Source organism: Thermobia domestica, chromosome 18 (assembly GCF_964235325.1).
Source record: "Thermobia domestica chromosome 18, izTheDome1.hap1.1, whole genome shotgun sequence".
In the NCBI taxonomy this organism is placed as follows: domain Eukaryota; kingdom Metazoa; phylum Arthropoda; class Insecta; order Zygentoma; family Lepismatidae; genus Thermobia; species Thermobia domestica.
In genome coordinates this window covers 41,692,649-41,713,701 of record NC_137471.1, presented here as the reverse complement: position 1 = coordinate 41,713,701, position 21,053 = coordinate 41,692,649, and the positions used below count along the sequence as shown (strand labels likewise).

Here is a 21,053-nt window from a genome sequence, read left to right as displayed (position 1 = left end):
TTAGAAAACTACAAAGAAAAATCCTAAGAAATTTTTTTCCAGGAATCGAACTCAGGTCTTTCAAACCAAAGATGTGTATGCTAACCGTTTAAATGAGATCGAATTTAATCATGCTTGGTGGGTTTCGAACCATGATCCTTGAAAAGAATACACTTATACTTTAAGATAATAAATCTGTCAGTGTAATGCTTCCGTTCGTGGATTAAAATAAAATGCTGATAGACTTTTTTGTGTGTTCGCACATGTGATTTAAATGCAAGCGTCAGCCGATGTTGTATCGTATTACTTTTGTTTTACTACGAACGTGTCAGCATGATTCGTGAAACCACATTTGAATATTTTCAAATAAATTTTTTGAACTAATTAAAAACCAAATTTTGGACACTAAAAATTCTTTAATTAATTTTTCGAACAAAATCATGTAAACCAAATCTTGGATATATTTTTCACCTTAAATTTTCAAGATTACCATGATTTGAAAACAAGTGTTCAGGGTTTCAAGAAATAATAAAACACATTTTTTTTCCAACTTGTTGTATTTTAACGAAAGGTATGTGCTTTTCTCATACAAGGTGATTAACATAATAAATACAGGATCTAATTAATGAATATGTTGCACGTGTCATCATCTTCGAATCTTGTAGACGTATCCTGTAAAGAAAAAGAAGAAACAACGGATTACTTTATGAATTTCTTTTTTTCTGAAACAATAAAAACGAGTCAATATTGATAAGAGAGAAATAAAACTTACTTGTAAAAGATGGATGTGTTTAGTTTCATCTTCCTCCTCGGGGACCAGCATTTTTTTCACTGATGGTGGTTTATGAACTCTTCTGGGTACTGCATTTTTTCTAGGTGTTGCTCCTTTATGGTCAAGGTTCCCCTTGGGTATGAGATGACTACATTTCTTCCACTGATGGTGTTGGTGGTTTATGAACTCTTCTGGGTACTGCGTTTTTTCTTCTTGGTGTTGCTGCTTTATGGTCAAGGATGTAAAAAAAAAGGAAAAGGAAAAAAGAAATGGTGGCCTCATTGGGTGTTTACAGTTTTTTCTTCATCTTCTTCTTTTTCCAGTTCCAACTTCTGTTTTTTAACGTACCCGTACGGAACCGTATCATAGGAATTGAGTTCTTTAAATCGACGTTTTGTGTACTGGATGCTGTACATTTTTTCTTCTTTGCGTGTGACGATGGTATGGTCTTTGGTCCTGCATATCTTATGGGGGATGGTAATGGTGACTTGTCCACGGCATTGATTTGTAATCATTTTTTTTAGCGTGTTGAAATTTAATTGCTGTCCTGCATTGTAGTTTAATGTAAATCCTCTAATTTTACATATGTAGCTGGTGACGTTGGTGTCCGGATTGTATATTTCTAGGCTGTAATTTTTCGGCCCTCCACTAACAAATGTCTTGATGTACGCTCGTTGTCCATAAGACTCCATCTCATCCGATAAGCATCCCAAGTACTTTGAAGGTTCAATGGTTGGCTCTCCGGGCTTTTCTGTAAATATCACAGAATCCGTGTCGAAATATAAAACACGTTCCTGCAACATTTCCAGGTACTTGTACAGTTCCAGACGTGCCTGACATGTTGTAAATGCACCTAACACGACATTGGTGTTTCGGTTTTGAACAGGCACATGTTCATTGTACTCCCAGAACGCATACAACATCGTATCATTGATGGGTACAATTTGATGGAGTTTAATGTCGGGGGAAGTGAGTTTTTCATAAAATTCTTCCGGCCGATCAATAATTGTGGTCTGGCTAAAGTTTGTACGCTGGCAAAGCTTTCCCCATAGAGCGTTCACACAAAGCTTAGATAAACTTCTTCGTGCAGGATTATTTTCAATTTTGGTCGGATCCAGTGCAATACCTTCACGCTCCAGGACGGTTTGTATAAATTTTGATTTGTCTTCTTCGGTCACACAGGAACTGGGCCAGCCAGAAGCTTCCATTTTCGATTTTAAAAACGTATTGATATATTCCGTGAACAAGCCACCTGTTTTCGTGATGGGATCATATTGTTCAATGTCATAATCCCAAATTTCAAAGATTTCCACCGGTTGATATCCTAATTCTATTGCTTTCTGTATTTCATATGATACCCATGTTCCAGTGAGGCATCGCTCCTGATCGTTGTGTGTACACGTTGCTGTAGGGTCTGGGTTCATTTCTTCGGCACAAGCAGCACACAGAGGAAACAGTAGTTTCTTGTTACATCGGTAAGGCAGGAGACCATGATAAAGATGTTGACTTGGTAATATCGTCATTTTGATCAGACCGTTGACTTTATTTATTGGTGGTATATTTTCATCACCCTGTAGATAAATTCTAGGATGTCCTACAGGGTATTTAGCACACTTATTTATGTAAGGATAAAGCGAAACAATATCGAAATATTTTATTACTTCTCCTGCTTTTTCGTCGACTTTGTGGTACAATTTCACGCAATTGGTCCTTCCTCCAAAAAAGCTATCTCTTGGATTTAAGGGTCTACGGTTCATGTACGGGTGATTCTTCAGATACGTCGCCATTGCTGGATTTTGTTTTAAGAACTGTTTAAATTCGCACTCCCACATTTCATGTACAATGTACCCCAATTCACGCAGTCTTGCATTTTTTCGTTGCGTTCGTTCATAACGGAATTCCATGGTGTCTTCTGGATTGCCGTAGATGGGCTGATTACGGCCTGTAGTAATACACACTTTACACCCGTGATAAAAGCAGCCGGCATGCTCGTAGACGTGCTCCTCTAACGTCTCAGGATCTTGGTAGTAGCCATCAACATGGAATCCCGCAATAAACACTTCTTTTTGTCGGGCCGCATGTAAGATTTGTTTTCCTTCGCTTTTTTCAATGTAGGCCAGCCATTGCATTGCAGCGATCGATTGGGTACTTCTCCATCGATAGCCATGTGCCGGTAGAATTCCAATGGTATTGGGTTTGAGGAAATTCCGGCGGAATACTAAATTGGAAGCACTGGCAATCGTGATCGTCTCCAAGAAGGGATTCACTTTGGTTTCTGCTTCAAATGACGTCATAAATGAAACGCATGCTTCTCGCAGTACATTGACATCTTGAATACAATACTTGAGAATTTCTTTCTGGAAATCAAACGTGTCATTGCGATGATCGTTGTACCACTGCATGAACTTGTTCCTGTCTTCGACGGCCATTTCATTTGCACCATAATACTTCGTTTCTGGAAGTGGTCCAATATACGATTGATTTTCTTTGGTGTTGAAGAAATGTGGGAAGTAGCCTTTGGTTGCGGGTAAATTGAACGCTTTGGACAATTTGCTTAATGCCATAGGCAGGAAGTTCAAAGAGTCAATGAACGTCAGATTATTCAAGGTTAAACTCAATATCTTGGTCCCATTTAATATGACGTCAGGTCTCCATTGACATTGTTCGACCATGGTCTTTAAAATGAAATGTCCATCGTAGCCCTTCGAGTTGTGAGCGAGACAGAAAATCCTATTTATATTGGGACGACGTTCCCGCAAGTACTGGAGAAAATTATAAACTGGATCGTCTCCTTGGAAAATATGCTGGCGCTGACCACACGTACTGCAAGACTGCTGGATATTATTGTTTTCAACACATGCATAACATACTTGTTGTGCAACCAATAAATTCGGAACGTGTACATACGTATTATCATCAATATTTTTGTCCTGCATAGATTCTATATCATAGAAAATCAATAAGGCTTTCTTTGCGTGCATGAGTGATGGAACACCAGGTTTCAAGCATTGTCGATCGGGAAGCATGAAACATTGATGCGATCCCGGAACAATCTTCTTACAAACATTACAAAAGATCTCATTACAGTCATGAATGCGTTGTCCGGTATGCACAAAAGAATATACTCTTTAACATTTAGTACATTGCTTCACCATTTTACATACAGATTCGCCATGATGATATATTGCATTCCGATGATTGTTAAAACATTCTTCGCCGTAAAATTGACGATTACAGTCGTTGCACAATATCGGTGTTTGGTTCTTGTCGCATAGAGGTCTCTGTAAGCATTTGGAGCACGTTACAGGACAATTTTTCACATGTCTGTTACGTTCACTGTACTTTTTATGGCACGCCTCACAGTAGAACTTGGTTGCAAAACAAGCAGTTAAAGATTGGATGATGTCAAAGTGTCCAGCCAAACAAATCAAATTTATGGGAGTGCGATTTTCATCGTTGGGCCCCTCGTACATGATATCATGGCCTGTGAAACTGGCATACACTGTAATTTTATATTCTTTGAGGTATGCCTGAAATTGTCGTATTTCATTTACACTGGCACCATGATCCAAATTGACTCCTGCATTTGAACACAATGCATCGACCTCATCGTCCACAACACATTTTCTCTGACTTTTATATTGCTTATGTCGTTGCACATCTACATTCTTGTATTTTTTCAGGCCAATAGCAATAACAAGGGCGTACGCCAGACACCTTGAATCTTGATTTCTTACACGTACAATCCCTTTTTTGCAACGTAACAATTCTTCATTTTGAAGCACTCCTTGCCGCAAACCGCCATAGCCACGTGGAATATCCACACGATGAAAATGAACGGTGAATGGCTCGTGCAGGAGAAATGAATTGTTACTTTGTAAAACTCTTTCGAACGAGGCCCACATCGTTTCCAGTGTCATGTTTCGTGCTTGGCGAAAACTCACCCAAAATGGTTTATTGGTATTCCGTGGTGATATTACTGATAAACCAACCATCGCCTCATCGTCGACATTGACTAATAAATGGTCCAGCATTGCTTGGAAACTGTTATGCACGTATTGGATAATATCGGTTCCTACGGGCGGTGCGTTGAATTGAATTTCGAGCATTCTGCCTTCAATGTTAAATCGTCTATAATGACGAGTGATTTCATTACGAACAGTAAAACCCGATTCGGCCATGGTTAAAAATGTAAACAAACAAACAGGTACGGTAAAACAAATATGTAATGGGAAAAAAGGAATTGAGCAGCGTGAATTTACTACAAAAGAAAAGAAGAAAGAAAAATCTTAATCACTTGATAAACAGGAAATCATAACATTCATGATAAATAATTAACTAAGTAATTCATGTAAAGGTCCTGAGTTTGATTCCTGGCGGTGACGTTCAGAATCTCATTATGAAAGCACGTGTACTAGAAATCAAAGTTTTTTTTTTTAAATAATTATGTTACTGAAATGAGTGTTTTATTGCTGTCAAACTCGAGACCATTACATCAGCATTTAACTGACCTATCATTCTATAGGGATAAAAAGAATGCATGAAATGAATTAATGTTTCATCAGTACTGAGATGTGACAAAGTACGCGTAAGCATTTTTTCCACTCACAACGACCTTTAAATGATGCGTTTGCAAGTTGAAGAGATTCACCAAGCATTAACGATACACATACGTAATTGTCAAAACAAAATCTGTATAGCGTATTTTTTTATTATTATTATTGTGACTAAGCGGTTAGCGTACAGGGTTCGGACGTGGAAGGCCCTGGTTCAATCCTCGGTGGGTTTGCTTTCCACGTCGGGGCATGTCAAGCCTTTTCTGAAATTTAATATTCTTACGCGTTATCATACATTCTTTTCAAAACTAAGCTAAATGGTTGACGTACACACCTCATAATACATAAACGTACATAAATCGTCTATAATGACGAGTGATTTCATTACGAACAGTAAAACCCGATTCGACCATGGTTAAAAATGAAAACAAACAAACAGGTACGGTAAAACAAATATGTAATGGGAAAAAAAGGAATTGAGCAGCGTGAATTTACTACAAAAGAAAAGAAGAAAGAAAAATCTTAATCACTTGATAAACAGGAAATCATAACATTCATGATAAATTCTTAACTAAGTAATTCATGTAAAGGTCCTGAGTTTGATTCCTGGCGGTGACGTTCAGAATCTCATTATTAAAACACGTGTACTAGAAATTAAAGTTTTTAAAAATAATTATGTTACTGAAATGTGTGTTTTATTGCAGTCATACTGGAAACCAAACTCGAGACCATTGCATCAGCATGTAACTGACCTACCATTCTATAGTGATAAAAAGAATGCATGAATGAATGTTTCAACAGTACTGAGATGTGATAAAGCACGCGTAAGCATTTCTTTTTTCTACTCACAACGACCTTTAAATGATGTGTTTGCAAGTTGAAGAGATTCACCAACCACATTACACATACATAATTGTCAAAACAAAATCTGTATAGCGTAAATCTTTTAACCAAATATTCATGCACTCTTTTTTATTTAAGCGGTTAGCGTACATGCTTCTAACGTGGAAGGCCCTGGTTCAATCCTCGGTGGGTTTGCTTTCCACGTCGGGGCATGTCAAGCCTTTTCTGAAATTTAATATTCTTACGCGTTATCATACATTCTTTTCAAAACTAAGCTAAATGGTTGACGTACACACCTCATAATACATAAACGTACATAAATCGTCTATAATGACGAGTGATTTCATTACGAACAGTAAAACCCGATTCGACCATGGTTAAAAATGAAAACAAACAAACAGGTACGGTAAAACAAATATGTAATGGGAAAAAAAGGAATTGAGCAGCGTGAATTTACTACAAAAGAAAAGAAGAAAGAAAAATCTTAATCACTTGATAAACAGGAAATCATAACATTCATGATAAATTCTTAACTAAGTAATTCATGTAAAGGTCCTGAGTTTGATTCCTGGCGGTGACGTTCAGAATCTCATTATTAAAACACGTGTACTAGAAATTAAAGTTTTTAAAAATAATTATGTTACTGAAATGTGTGTTTTATTGCAGTCATACTGGAAACCAAACTCGAGACCATTGCATCAGCATGTAACTGACCTACCATTCTATAGTGATAAAAAGAATGCATGAATGAATGTTTCAACAGTACTGAGATGTGATAAAGCACGCGTAAGCATTTCTTTTTTCTACTCACAACGACCTTTAAATGATGTGTTTGCAAGTTGAAGAGATTCACCAACCACATTACACATACATAATTGTCAAAACAAAATCTGTATAGCGTAAATCTTTTAACCAAATATTCATGCACTCTTTTTTATTTAAGCGGTTAGCGTACATGCTTCTAACGTGGAAGGCCCTGGTTCAATCCTCGGTGGGGTTTGCTTTCCACGTCGGGGCGCTGTCAAGCCTTTTCTGAAATTTAATATTCTCACGCGTTATCATACATTCTTTTCAAAACTAAGCTAAATGGTTGACGTACACACCTCTGGCCCAGGTTCAATCCCGGTGATTACTCGAATATCACGTTAAGCTGAAGGGGACGCTAAACTAAAACAATGCTTTCAAAGGGAATCGAACCATATTATTCTCAGGCATAGTTTTTGAAATTTTGTAATGCATTCTTTTCAAAACTAAGCGCACACATCTTTGGCCATGGTTCAATTCCCGACGGGAGTTCACATTCAACATTAAGCTGAAGGGACGCTAAACCATATCATTTCTCGTGCTTAGTTTTAATGTGTGGGTTCGATCTCGTGTGTTTATTCGGGTACTCCCACTTTCCCATTCCACTAATTCCACATAGCGTAAATATTTCGTACTAAAAGTAAAACATTGTATTAGTGATCCGCCCACAAATATGAAATAAAAATGATTTTCGAATCTTGTGTGAAAAATAAAATCTCACTGAACTTACCTCAAATTCAATGAACAAAAAGTCGGCGCAATGAAGACACTTCTAAAAAATTAAACCTTCTCACTTGATAGTTGAGAGCGGTGTAGGATTTGAAAAATGAAATTTAGATTTTTATTTAGGTCGCTATGAAAACGACGTCACCATCAACCAATCAGAAACGAGGAAATTCATAAAATGACATCACAACGAACCAATCACAACGCTGCTTTTGTCATGAATCACGAACCAAAACGATGTGTAACAATCGATCGTGACGTCATTCAAGTTTCTCAATAGTTACAACATCTAGTATCGCAATTCTGATCATGACATCATCCCAAATGCCTTCTGTCAGGATCATGTCACTACCTGTCGTAAATTGTGACGACATTTCATTTTCCTCATATTCCATACGAGAATGTCAATGTTTGCTTTTTTCATGAATCATGCTGACACGTTCGTAGTAAAACAAAAGTAATACGATACAACATCGGCTGACGCTTGTATTTTCAATCATATGTGCTTCTATGTCAACACACAAAAAAGTCTATCAGCATTTTATTTTAATCCACGTTACACTGCCAGATTTATTATCTTAAAGTATAAGTGTATCATTTTCAAGAACCATGGTTCGAAACCCACCAAGCACGATTAAAACCGAATTCATTCATAGCTAAGCGGTTAGGATACACGTCTTTGGTTTGAAAGACCTGAGTTCGATTCCTGGAAAAAACATTTATTAGGATTTTTCTTTTTAGTTTCCTAAAACTTGGTTTAAATTTCTAGTTCGAAAATTTTAAAAGTTTAGTTCGATAAAAAGTTTGGTTTGAAAATTTTTAGATGTGATTTACATCTTTAGTTCGAAACTTTTGTTTTTAAAAAATGTTTTAGTTCGACAAAATTTTGTTTCAATTTTTTAGTTCGAAATTTTTTTGAAATTTTTAGTTCGAAAATTTTTTGTTTAAAACATTTTGTTTCAATTTTTTGGTTCGAAAATTTTTTAGTTCGATTTTTTTTGCAATTTTTGTTTCAAAAGTTTTAGTTCGAAAATTTTTTGTTTGAAATTTTTTTTAGTTCGAATAATTTTTAGTTTGGAAATTTTTTTAGTTCGAAAAATTTTTAGTTTAAAATTTCTTGCACTCTGCGGAACCGTTTCGAAAAGAATCGGAGCAGTTTAGGTAAGAAAAATCTGGCAACACTGTTTCCATTAATGAATCGCTTACTGAGCAATAAATCGCTTAAACTCACAACAATGTGTTATAAGAATGTACAAGCGACAACGATGGACCCCTCTTTCACCATTGTTCCTTTCAGAGACATAGGCTACTAATTCAAGGACAAGATCTCCATACGTAAACATATAAGGTAAGAACCATCTTACCCATGAAAGGAAATGATAATATTTAAGGTGAACTTCAGTACATATCAATAAAAGGGAACGTAATTCTAAAATCCCGGTCAAGAGTGAATCGCTGTCATATCACTCTGAATTTCTAGCATTGGGGTGTGGTTAAGATCATGTGACTTCTATCCTCCAATCAAAATTGAGGTACCAAAGTACTCATCAAAGAGGATATCCAAATTTAAAAAAAAAATCCCAAGGTCTGAGATCACGTGTCCTCTATCAGCCAATAAGAATCAGGTATCAAAGCACTCATCTAACCCGTAAAAGGAAACGAATTTTAAAAAATCCAAGAGCCTAAGATCACGTGACCTCTATCAGCCAATCAGCATCGTGGTACCTAAGCATTCATCTTACCCGTAAAAGGGAACGAATTTCAAATATCCCAGGGTCTAAGATCACGTGACATCTGTCAACCAATCAGAATCAGGTATCAAAGCACACGTCCGTAAAAGGGAACGAATTTAAAAATCCCGGGTGAGGAATTTCCCCGCGGGGTGACTCATGACGTCATACCACGTGACCCGGAAATTTGAATTTCCCGCGTGGGCGGGGCCTCAAGTCACGTGACCTCTATCAACCAATCAGAATCGAGAAATTTTTGCTGACTCGGCGAGCCATACGGGGACCACTACTACTGACGCCTATTGACAGATTACGAAGTTGTGTGATTTGCATTAATAAGTACCGGCTCATAGCAATATGGAAACTTAGATTAATGGAAGAAAGAATTATGTTCAATGTGGATCATTATGTTCGTTTATATGACTTTTACAAGATTATATTAAGTATTCGTTTATATAGCCTAAATTTTACGTAGGTGTTTATATTGATGTCATTTTCAATGGAAATCATATTTGGTGTTAAAGTACATGTCTAGTGCTATATTTTGATAATGATTTTTTTGCAGTATGGATATACAGGGTGTTTCAAAACAACGACAACAACGTTTGGGAGGTGATTCCTGATACCAAGATAAGACAAAATGTATAGATTAACCTGGGTGCAGAAATCCATTTCGGAGTTACAGGTTGCCGAAAACATGAAAAGGTGAACTTTAAATGTCCATAGATCCAATATTATGGGACCTACCGTAGTTGGGTCAAGACTTCACTTAGGAACTAGCATGTGCCCTATCCAAATATCCATGTTTCAGAATCCTGCGGTCCTTCCATAATAATTTTTATAGAGGTAGTTGGTGAATACTTCAAGTTATATGCTCGTACCAAACTTCCGCTATAAAAATTGTTGCATGACTACCTTAGGATTCCGGAACATGTGTTTTTGGATAGCCCACATATTAGTTCCTAAGTGAAGTCTTGACCCGACTACTGTAGGTCCGATAGTTTTGGAGCTATGGACTTTTAAATTTCATTTCTTTATCTTTTCGGAAGCCTATAACTCCGAAAGGAAGCATTTGTGCACCCAGGTTGGTCTATACTTTTTGTCTTATCTTGGTGTCAGTAATCACTTCCCAAACGTTGTCGGTGTTGTTTTGAAACACCCTGTATAATTTATTTATATATATATGAGGATGTTTATGTGTAGTTAGGCCTATCTAGCCTGACGCTGTATGAAAAGTTCTGTTTAACTATCTACTGCAACAGCCACAAGAAATTTGATACGTGTAACAACGCCGAAAATCAGAAACTAGGTCAAGTATTATGAGCAACTTGCATTGTTATAGTGTGAAATTGAATAATACCAATTATATCGTAGATTATGTGTTAGAGATCAAAGAATACTTATAAATATGTTAGTATGAAATTCGGTTTTATGTTAGCAGAAAAGTAAACTACCATGTGGGCCATAAATCGTGTTATAGTAGCAGTTGTTGAATTTTCAATTGGCTAGAGTAGTGGTCGCCAAACTTCTGAAGTTTCTGAGCTACCGTACCGTTTTAAAATCCTACTGTGAGCTACCAACCAAAAGAACTACCAACCTTTTTTTTAAAGTCTTATGTTTGTTTATTGCGTATAAACTTACATTACGCGGGGACCGAAAATGCCCTCATTCACATGGGGTCCGAAAATGTCTCTGCGATCCTCGCGAGCTACTAGTAGCTTGCGATCGACAGTTTAGCGTCACTGGGCTACAGAATCAGTATCTGATTGACGTAAAGAAACAGTACGTTATATTGTGGTACGTGACAAGACATGTGGATTATAAATATGTTGTTAGTGATTTTATAAATGATTTAAACCTTTTGTTTCATTTTTTTTCAATATAAGTATTATTTTTATTACGTAAGCAATTTATTGATATAAAACTATCATAACAATTTAAGCTATTATAAAACTATTATAACAAATTTAATTGGAACTTAAAAACTGTATTGTTTAAACTTTCTTTTAAAAATCTATTTCATCACACACTTCTACACCTAGCACTCCATTTTCGACAACGACAAACACATTCAATGTTACCAGAACACAGAACAGGAACTGGAGATCACAGTTTAGCACTATAATTTTTTTAAAAAGAAAGAAGTCCGTCTAAGTTCAATATCTTAGGCAATTTTTTTCGGAATTAGTGATAAAAAATTGAAATAAGAATATAATGCCAGCGAAGAAATATAAAGGGAAATAGAACGGATTTACTAAATAAACTTAGAAAACCAAATCGCTGTCCATCACCATGTTTATACTACTTATTTTAAGTAAAAAATTTCATCCAGCTCTTGTACTGATGGGAAGGATTTTAAAATGCTGACTGCATTTCCTCTCTGTATTGCTAGGTTTATTCGTTGTATTAAATAGTGTTTGCTTCTTAGGTCGCCTGACTTCTTAATTAAATTTGATCCTAACTCATTCAAAAATTCGCTGGCTTCTTTGCCAAAAACCCTCATCGTTTCTGTAGCAGAGGCAACAAAAAGATGGTCTTCTTTCAGTCTGGAGTACTTTGTATGTTTACGTTTAACGGCTGTTTCTGCTGCATTTCCTGCTTCCTCACAGGTTAGTGTTATGTATGAAGGAGCGAAAGTATCAACACATGTTACATCCCATACAAGACTCTGGCCCATTTTCCAAGGGATTAAAGTTACTCCGTCCGGTCTTTTACCATAATTTTGATACAATCCTTGTGGCTCAATGATGCTAGGAACATCGATGCTGGCGAGTGCTCGTTTGATTATTTGGTTTAATTCCGTGTGACGTGTGATTCTACCACCACTTCTAATGCAGCTCAAAGCATGTAAACCTTTCTCGTCCACTCGATCTTGACACGCACATGTGAATGGGTGGCAAACATTTAGTCCCAATTGTAATGCTACACATATTTTGAAAATATTATCGTCTAAAAAAGTTCCGATGTTTTTTGAAGGTGTAGCTTCTAACCAGGCGCCAGACTATTTTTTCTGAAGTGCTTTTAGGCGAGCAACGTCAAAACTATTTTGTGAAATTACCTCCTTCCCAGCTATCTCGTTTAGTAGGATTTCATCCCATTTTCTTTGTGACTCCTTGGACTCCAGAATTGTATTATTATAGATGCCTTTCCATAATTCTAATGCTTCTGACAGATGAGGGATTTTCACTTCGTCAACTGAAATTTTCAAAATGTTGGAGACTAGTGACAACACCTCACAGCAAGAAGACAGAAACGCAGGAAGGCTCAAATCGGATGCTCTTCGAATATTTAAACCACGAATCGTATTGGTAAACTTGCCTGAGCCCATTGATTTTCATTTAAAACTTGATTTATTATTGTTTGTAAAGGTGTTTTCAGGGAGTTATCCAACTGAAGAATTTTTGATGGGAGAAGCCATGTCGTTTTATATTTCTAATTAAGTTTACAATGAATAAAAAGTTATCAAAGGATAAACAGGTATTCATGTTTCAAAAACAACTCAATGGACTAACAGGTATTCATGTTTCAGAAACAACCCAATGGACTAACAGGTATTCATGTTTCAAAAACAACCCAATGAACTAACAGGTATTCATGTTTCAAAAACAACCCAATGGACTAGTGGTAGTAAAAGTACTTTCTGAGAGAAATAAGAGCGTATTTCATTTGAATTTGGTAAATTATCATCCAGCATCATTAAGGATGTAATATGTTCTTTGTGTTTAAAATATTTAATTTGTAATTGAAAACTTTGAACTTGACACTTTGAACACTTGATTTAGGTAATCCTACTTAATGTTATGATACAACTTGAAATAATTTCATAGTTTCGTAATAAATAACTAATTTCAAGTGTATTTTTGTCAGGTGACTTGGGACATACCCTATATTTAATATGAAATATACCCATCTGTACTAACGTTTATGCAACAACTAGTTTTGAAAAAAATATCTTCTTTCTCCAGATTTCTTTCGAAGTGCTTGAGACATGGCTGGATCTTAAGAGAGAGTATCCATTTGATGAGAGAAAATGGGAAAAAGAGCACTTAAAATACCTCTATTCTTTCATTGTCGATTTTAGAAAATTTGGTCCAGAATATGCGGAGACTTTACGTAATCATTGTTATGAAGGTAAGTGTGTATGTATGGTGATTATTAAATTTATTGAAATGGTAGAGTGAAGTCGGAGATGAACATTTTCTGCTAGCCTCGTTCTCCTTCAACCTAACACCTCCTGTTCATTCTTCAGCCTTAACAACACGTACTAGACCCACCGAACCCCACATCTTTACTAACATTGACAGTGAATGATTTTGAGACTGAGACTACTTATAAGTAGAGACGGGACTTTTTCGTTAATGCGATATGTACGAAACGATTAAAAAAAAAAAAAGCGTATGTTTCAGAAAACCTTAAACTTTTCATTTTAAAGCCAGAAATCATGTTTATATTATCGCGATTTTTTGCGAAATTCGGCATTACTTGCGATAAATGCGAATGGAAACGAAAAAGTGGAATTCTTGTTAATTATTACCAATAATAACTAAAAACACATTTCTATAAATATGCCACATTGACTTGACACCCAGTCTTCCGTTTCAGGCGCTGCTATCGGCTGAAGGAATTCCACTCTCTTTCGCTAAGGCTCTCTCGCTTAGCAGCTGCTGAACCCTTATTGGCTCAACGCGTGGGTGTGTCGGGGTGTGAGCTTTAGTTCGCATTTTTGCCACGGCTCAAGTCATTTTGGCAGCACAATAATATTATTTAACATACAAAACGTTGAATTTACTATAAAACTCTGCCAGTTATTTGAGCCAGAAACTGTTTCACTTAAAATGATGTAGACATCAACAAAACTGAGCTGTTGTTTAAATCCTTGATTGTGTTTTGTAGTGAAAATGTTCATGATCTGTTGGTTGCTTACAGTGAATTTACAAGTAAGGCTCTTGAAGTTCTCAACAGTGAGGATAAGGAAGTTGATATTGTATCATTGTTAAACAGTTTAAAAGTTAACCACAGGTTATTTGCTGTCAGCTCGTTACGTCCAATATGATTGCCAGTCTCGAGTGTTGATGCCGAGAGATTCTTTTCCAAGTATAATATGATTGTTAATGACAGGAGAACAACTTTAAAAGAAGAATTGGTAATGCCTTGTTGCATTATTATCTTTTAACTAAGGATGAGGTTAGATGAAGTGTTTAAATTTTTGCATTAATTTCTATATTTCAAGTAAGTTTGTGATGGGCAATATCGTGCTCGTGGGTTTTCTCGGAGAACTCCCGTTTCCTCCAGCTTTCTCATTACACCAACTTTTCCGTCATTCACTTACTTTAATCGTCGTCTCGCATAGCCTAAGAGGAAAATCATGGGACGTTAAACTCAAAGATTTCATTTCATTTCTATATTAAAACCAGAAGTGATAGAAATTCACTGCAACTTCCGGTTTCAATATTGACCTACATTAAAAAAAAAAAAAAAAAAAAAAAAAAAAAAAAAAAAAACAGAGATAGCGAGAAGCGTTTTTAAATATAATTTACCGTTGTAAGAATAGGGACCATCTTCTCTCTTAACCCTTTATTCAAACTAGAAACGACAGAAATTTTCGCTTCCGGTTTAAAAAATTAAAAAAGAAAAAAAAAACTGTAATAGATAGCAAGAAGTATTTTTCTGCAAATGATTAAGCGTCCCAATAATATATTCCATTTCCGCTCGAATCTCTCTCTCTACTAAAACCGAAAGTGGTGGAAATTGGTTACCAGTTCCAGTACCAATATTAATTGGGTAAATATCACGCCATATAAAACAAACTCCTTCATGTACACATGACAGTTGTACTTGTTTTGTTTGAATATTTTGTTCTTTACAATAGTAGCGTCAAGTGTGAATATTTTGTTCTTTACAATAGTAGCGTCAAGTGTGAATATTTTGTTCTTTACAATAGTAGCGTCAAGTGTGAATATTTTGTTCTTTACAATAGTAGCGTCAAGTGTGAATATTTTGTTCTTTACAATAGTAGCGTCAAGTGTAAATATTTTGTTGTTCACAATAGTAGCGTCAAGTGTGAATATTTTGTTCTTTACAATAGTAACGTCAAGTGTGAATATTTTGTTCTTTACAATAGTAGCGTCAAGTGTGAATATTTTGTTCTTTACAATAGTAACGTCAAGTGTGAATATTTTGTTCTTTACAATAGTAACGTCAAGTGTAAATATTTTGTTCTTTACAATAGTAACGTCAAGTGTGAATATTTTGTTCTTTACAATAGTAGCGTCAAGTGTAAATATTTTGTTGTTCACAATAGTAGCGTCAAGTGTGAATATTTTGTTCTTTACAATAGTAACGTCAAGTGTGAATATTTTGTTCTTTACAATAGTAGCGTCAAGTGTGAATATTTTGTTCTTTACAATAGTAACGTCAAGTGTGAATATTTTGTTCTTTACAATAGTAACGTCAAGTGTGAATATTTTGTTCTTTACAATAGTAGCGTCAAGTGTGAATATTTTGTTCTTTACAATAGTAACGTCAAGTGTGAATATTTTGTTCTTTACAATAGTAGCGTCCAGTGTGAATATTTTGTTCTTTACAATAGTAACGTCAAGTGTGAATATTTTGTTCTTTACAATAGTAGCGTCGAGTGTGAATATTTTGTTCACAATAGTAGCGTCAAGTGTGAATATTTTGTTCTTTCCAATAGTAGCGTCATGTGTGAATATTTTGTTCTTTACAATAGTAGCGTCAAGTGTGAATATTTTGTTCTTTACAATAGTAGCGTCAAGTGTAAATATTTTGTTCTTTACAATAGTAGCGTCAAGTGTGAATATTTTGTTCTTTACAATAGTAGCGTCAAGTGTGAATATTTTGTTCTTTACAATAGTAGCGTCAAGTGTAAATATTTTGTTGTTTACAATAGTAGCGTCAAGTTTGAATATTTTGTTCTTTATAATAGTAGCGTCAACTGTAAATATTTTGTTCTTTCCAATAGTAGCGTCAAGTGTGAATATTTTGTTCTTTACAATAGTAGCGTCGAGTGTGAATATTTTGTTCACAATAGTAGCGTCAAGTGTGAATATTTTGTTCTTTACAATAGTAACGTCAAGTGTGAATATTTTGTTCTTTACAATAGTAGCGTCAAGTGTGAATATTTTGTTCTTTACAATAGTAACGTCAAGTGTGAATATTTTGTTCTTTACAATAGTAGCGTCGAGTGTGAATATTTTGTTCACAATAGTAGCGTCAAGTGTGAATATTTTGTTCTTTCCAATAGTAGCGTCATGTGTGAATATTTTGTTCTTTACAATAGTAGCGTCAGGTTTGAATGTTTTGTTCTTTATAATAGTAGCATCAAGTACATGCATTTTTTCCTTTTTCTTTTCAGTGTGGCACGTATCGCCTTTGCTCAGTGATCCACTAGTGAAGACTCCTTGTAGCAGCATACAGCATGCGCAACAACTGATCTCTGTATTTACTCAATTCTTTCTTCTGGCTGTAGGCAGTCATTATAATGTCGATAATATGTCAATTTGGGCAAAAGATTCTTTCTTGAATAAGGTGCCTCCAAATAATTATCCGTACAATTGGGGAGGAAAGATCCTATATAAACATGCAGAAGCAATAGACTTGCTTGTAAGTATAATTAATAATAAATAAACAAAGTTTACAACAAGAAATATAAGCAAAAGGCCGAAAAAAAGAAAAAAAATTCTAGGAAGCGCTTTCGGAAAACTATTCCATCTTCAACCTAGACGAGTTCGAGGGGGATTGTTAAACATGGGGGAGAAATGATGTTAGGTAAAAAATGGTTAAAAGGATGTTAAAAATGGTTAAAAAATGTGAAGCACAAATTTTCTTGTCGGGAATATTCGGAATATTAATGGCCACTCACTTGTCACTGTTCACTGTTTTTATTTTTATTATCTTCCAGACGGCGGAAATAAATAGTAAAAAGACTGCCCCAAATCACATTTATGTCCCCTTTAAATTAAGTGTAGGTTTCTCTTATGAATGTAATACGCTTCTTTAATTTTTCGTTCGGTTGTTGGTTTTGTTTTCTCTATCAAACATGAGTTAGCAATGCTATGGTAGTCTTGAAAATGCACTGCCAATCCTGATAACGGTTGTGACCTACGAGATTTAGATGTGCGGATGTGCTCAGCTATTGTGGTACCAATATTCCGTTTTGTTTGACCTATATATATATTGTCACATTGACATTTAACACGATAAACGCTATTACTTCCTTGAGGATCAGTAAAAAAATGCTTTAAAAATTTGTAATGTATTTGTCTAGGCTGAAGATGGAATAGTTTTCCTAAAGCGCTTCCTAGAATAACACTGTTTTTATGCGGTGAGTACTAGCTTTTTGCTTATATTTTTTTGCTAAATATTATCACCGCTTGTAATACTGTGATAGATTTCAACCTTGAGAAAATCTTCTCGCTGAAATGGCGGGCAGCGCAAGCCATGGAAAATCTTGTGTGGAGGTGGAAGATTTTGTTCCATTCCTTACCAGTTTGAGCGATCTGATTCGTCTGTATTTTTCCAGCATTGATTGGTGTTGTGTAAAAATTAATATAACTAGTAATCTATGCTATTATATAAAAGAGTAAAAGTGATTTACTCATAAATGCCCAGGTCATACTACTATTTCTAGAAACGTGAAGTTGGGACAGAATGCTCCGTTTGTCACGACAGCAAGAGGTAACAGAGAATCTCATACTATTCTGGTACACAATATACTCATTTTTATTACAGTACAATGAAACCAGGTTAACATTCGAAGTATAGCACGTCGTGTTGAACTGTCTGTAGCCACCTTCCTCCAGTTCTTCGATTCCGTGTTTATACCATGTCTTGTGCTTAGAGGCAATGCAGTCGGTCACAGCTGTTTTCACCTCTTACTCTGCGCCATAGACTAAAACAGGTAGTAATCTGAAGGAACAAGATCAGTACTATAAGCTGGGTCCGACGTCAGTTCGATGCCATCAAGTTCTTGTATTTGTTGTTGGCGTTTTTCGAGTCGAGTTATTCTTTTGCAGCAGAGCATCTTACGGTTCACCAATGCAGGATACTCTTGGAGTAGTATAGCATTCATTCATTCCAACTCCTCAGAATAAAAGGCCAGTATTGATTGTACGACCCTTAGGAATGAACTCGAAGTAAATTACACATAATACATGATTTTGTGCTCGAAACAGCCCTGATTGACGACCGGTTCTGGAAGTTGGCTTTTGCTCAACCACTGTTTCCGCATATTCGTATTGAGGGGTCACAGTGGCTCAGTGGTAGAGCGTTCACCTCTGGTGCACTGGGTCCCGGGTTCAAACCCTGCTCACGCCAAGTGAACTTTGTGGTGGACAAACACCGTGTGCGTGGGTTTCCTCGGAGTTCTCCCGTTTCCTCCCATTTTCTTCATTCCACCATTTTATTCATTTCTCATCATCACCGTCTCCTTTACCCTAGCCGACATAAACGCCGGTTGGGCGTTTCGTGTGATTGACAGACATGATGATTCACTGATGATCGGGACATTCTGTTATCATTGCGTCCTGATGTTGGGGCCAATGGATATATGAAGGCACCAACGCACGACATGAAGTTTCCGGTTCCGACGGCAGACTATTTGGTCTAGGAATTAATTCTTGCGGGTGGACAAGAGATGGCGCAACGAACGGAGCGTCCCACAGTTCCGTGTATCCACACATGTGTTGCAAACCCCTGTCATCGCGTATCGTTCGTAGTATAGGGCAGTGGATTAAAGCGTCAACAACACCAGTTTGTAGTTAAGTGAACATGGCGCAATTTGTGCCTGATAAAGTGTTTTTGCGGGGTGTCCTGCTGCATTACTTTAACATGCAGAAAAGTGCGACTGAAAGTCATCGTATTTTGGTGGAAGTGTATGGTAACCATGCTCTAGCTGAGCGAACGTGTCAGAAGTGGTTTGCACGGTTTAGAAGTGGTGATTTCGGCTTGGCAGACCAAGAGCGAGCTGGACAGCCAAAAAAATTTCAAGACGAAGAATTGACAGCATTGCTCGAGCAGGATTCGTGTCTAACGCAGGAACAACTTGCAGCAGCATTAGGCGTTGATCAAACAACAGTCTCCAAACGCTAGAAAGCCATGGGAATGATTCAAAAGATGTCACATTGGGTTCCACATGAATTGAAAGACAGAGACGTTGAAAGACGAAAAACCATTTGCGAATTGCTGCTTCAACGACAGAGCAGAAAGGGGTTTCTGCATCGAATTATTACGGGTGATGAGAAGTGGATCCATTACAAGAACCCTAAACGAAAAAAGGCCTGGGTGAAACCAGGTGAACCGGGTCCATCACAACCAAAATGAGATATTCACTGTGCAAAGGTTATGCTGTGCATATGGTGGGATATGAAAGGTGTGGTGTACTATGAGCTGCTGCGACCGGGTGAAACTATGAATGGAGAACGTTATCGACGACAATTAATGCGTTTGAAGCAAGCTCTGGCCAGAACACGTCCAGAATGGGAGAACAGACATGATAAACTTATTGTTCAACATGATAACGCTCGCCCACATGTCGCAAAACCGGTCAAAACCTATTTAGAAAATGTCGGATGGGAAGTTTTACCCCACCCGCCGTATTCACCAGACGTTGCTCCTTCGGACTACTACTTGTTCGATTGCATGAACAACGATTTGATTGGACAGCGGTTTACTTCTTCAGAAGATATCGAAACATGGGTCTCTGACTGGATCGCTTCCAAGGATGAGGACTTCTTTCGCCACGGAATCCGTACATTGCCTGACAGATGGGCGAAAGTGGTGGCTAGCGATGGACAATATTTTTCTTAAGGTATTTATGTATTTTGTGTTTGTACTACAGCTTCAATGTGTGCGTACCAACCGCACGAATTAATTCCTAGACCAAATATAACACGAGTAGATCGTCGCTTTGTGCGTGTGCATCTACACTTATCATCCTGAAACAAATAGGGGACACTACAACATCTTGTGCCATCCAGCACCGTGTCTGGACGACTGGTATCAGCTGAATTCTGGGTGCATCGTCCCCGCGTAGGTTACCATTAATGCCAGTGCATAAACGACTGTGTGTGAAGCAGTGTAGCAATCGGGCAGCATGGAATCCTCATGAATGGCAACGAATCGTGTTCTGTACTGAATTTCGATTCTGCATTACGACAGAAGACTCGTATGCGTGTGTGCCGGCGCTACAAGGAAATACCACATCCAGCAAAGAATGTGGAATGGCACACCGGTATTACTCTTGATATCATGGTATCAAGAACCATCGCGTATGACTTTCGGTCACTTCTCATAGTAATTCGTGGAACCTTGACGACATAGCGATAGGTCGGTGAGCGTGTTACCTCTCCTGCAAGAGCACGCTGGTACAGTCTTTCAACAAAATAACGCTCGGCCTTAGTTGTATGGAGTGTCTACGTCATGTTGAGGTTCTTCGCTGGCCAGCAAGATCACCTGATAGTTTCTCAATTGAATACGTTTGGGATCAGCTCGGACGCTACTGCTGATATGCAAGATCTCGAGGCGTATTAACAGGTAGCTATGGACTGACGTAACTCAAGCATTCGACTACGCTACGACTCACTTCCAAGCCACATAAACGCGTGTATCTTTGGTATGATATGA

General features: G+C 37.0%; 1 protein-coding gene across 1 annotated transcript in view; it reads left to right on the top strand.

Annotated features, from left to right (window-relative positions):
* The window catches only part of LOC145675639 (uncharacterized), a 124,290-nt gene that overhangs the window by 87,445 nt on the left and 15,792 nt on the right, over positions 1-21,053 (top strand). The window contains exons 19-20 of the mRNA XM_081746190.1: positions 13,376-13,541; positions 16,786-17,033. Of these exons, the coding sequence (XP_081602316.1) occupies positions 13,376-13,541; positions 16,786-17,033 (414 nt within the window). The remainder of the gene's footprint in view (positions 1-13,375; positions 13,542-16,785; positions 17,034-21,053) is intronic.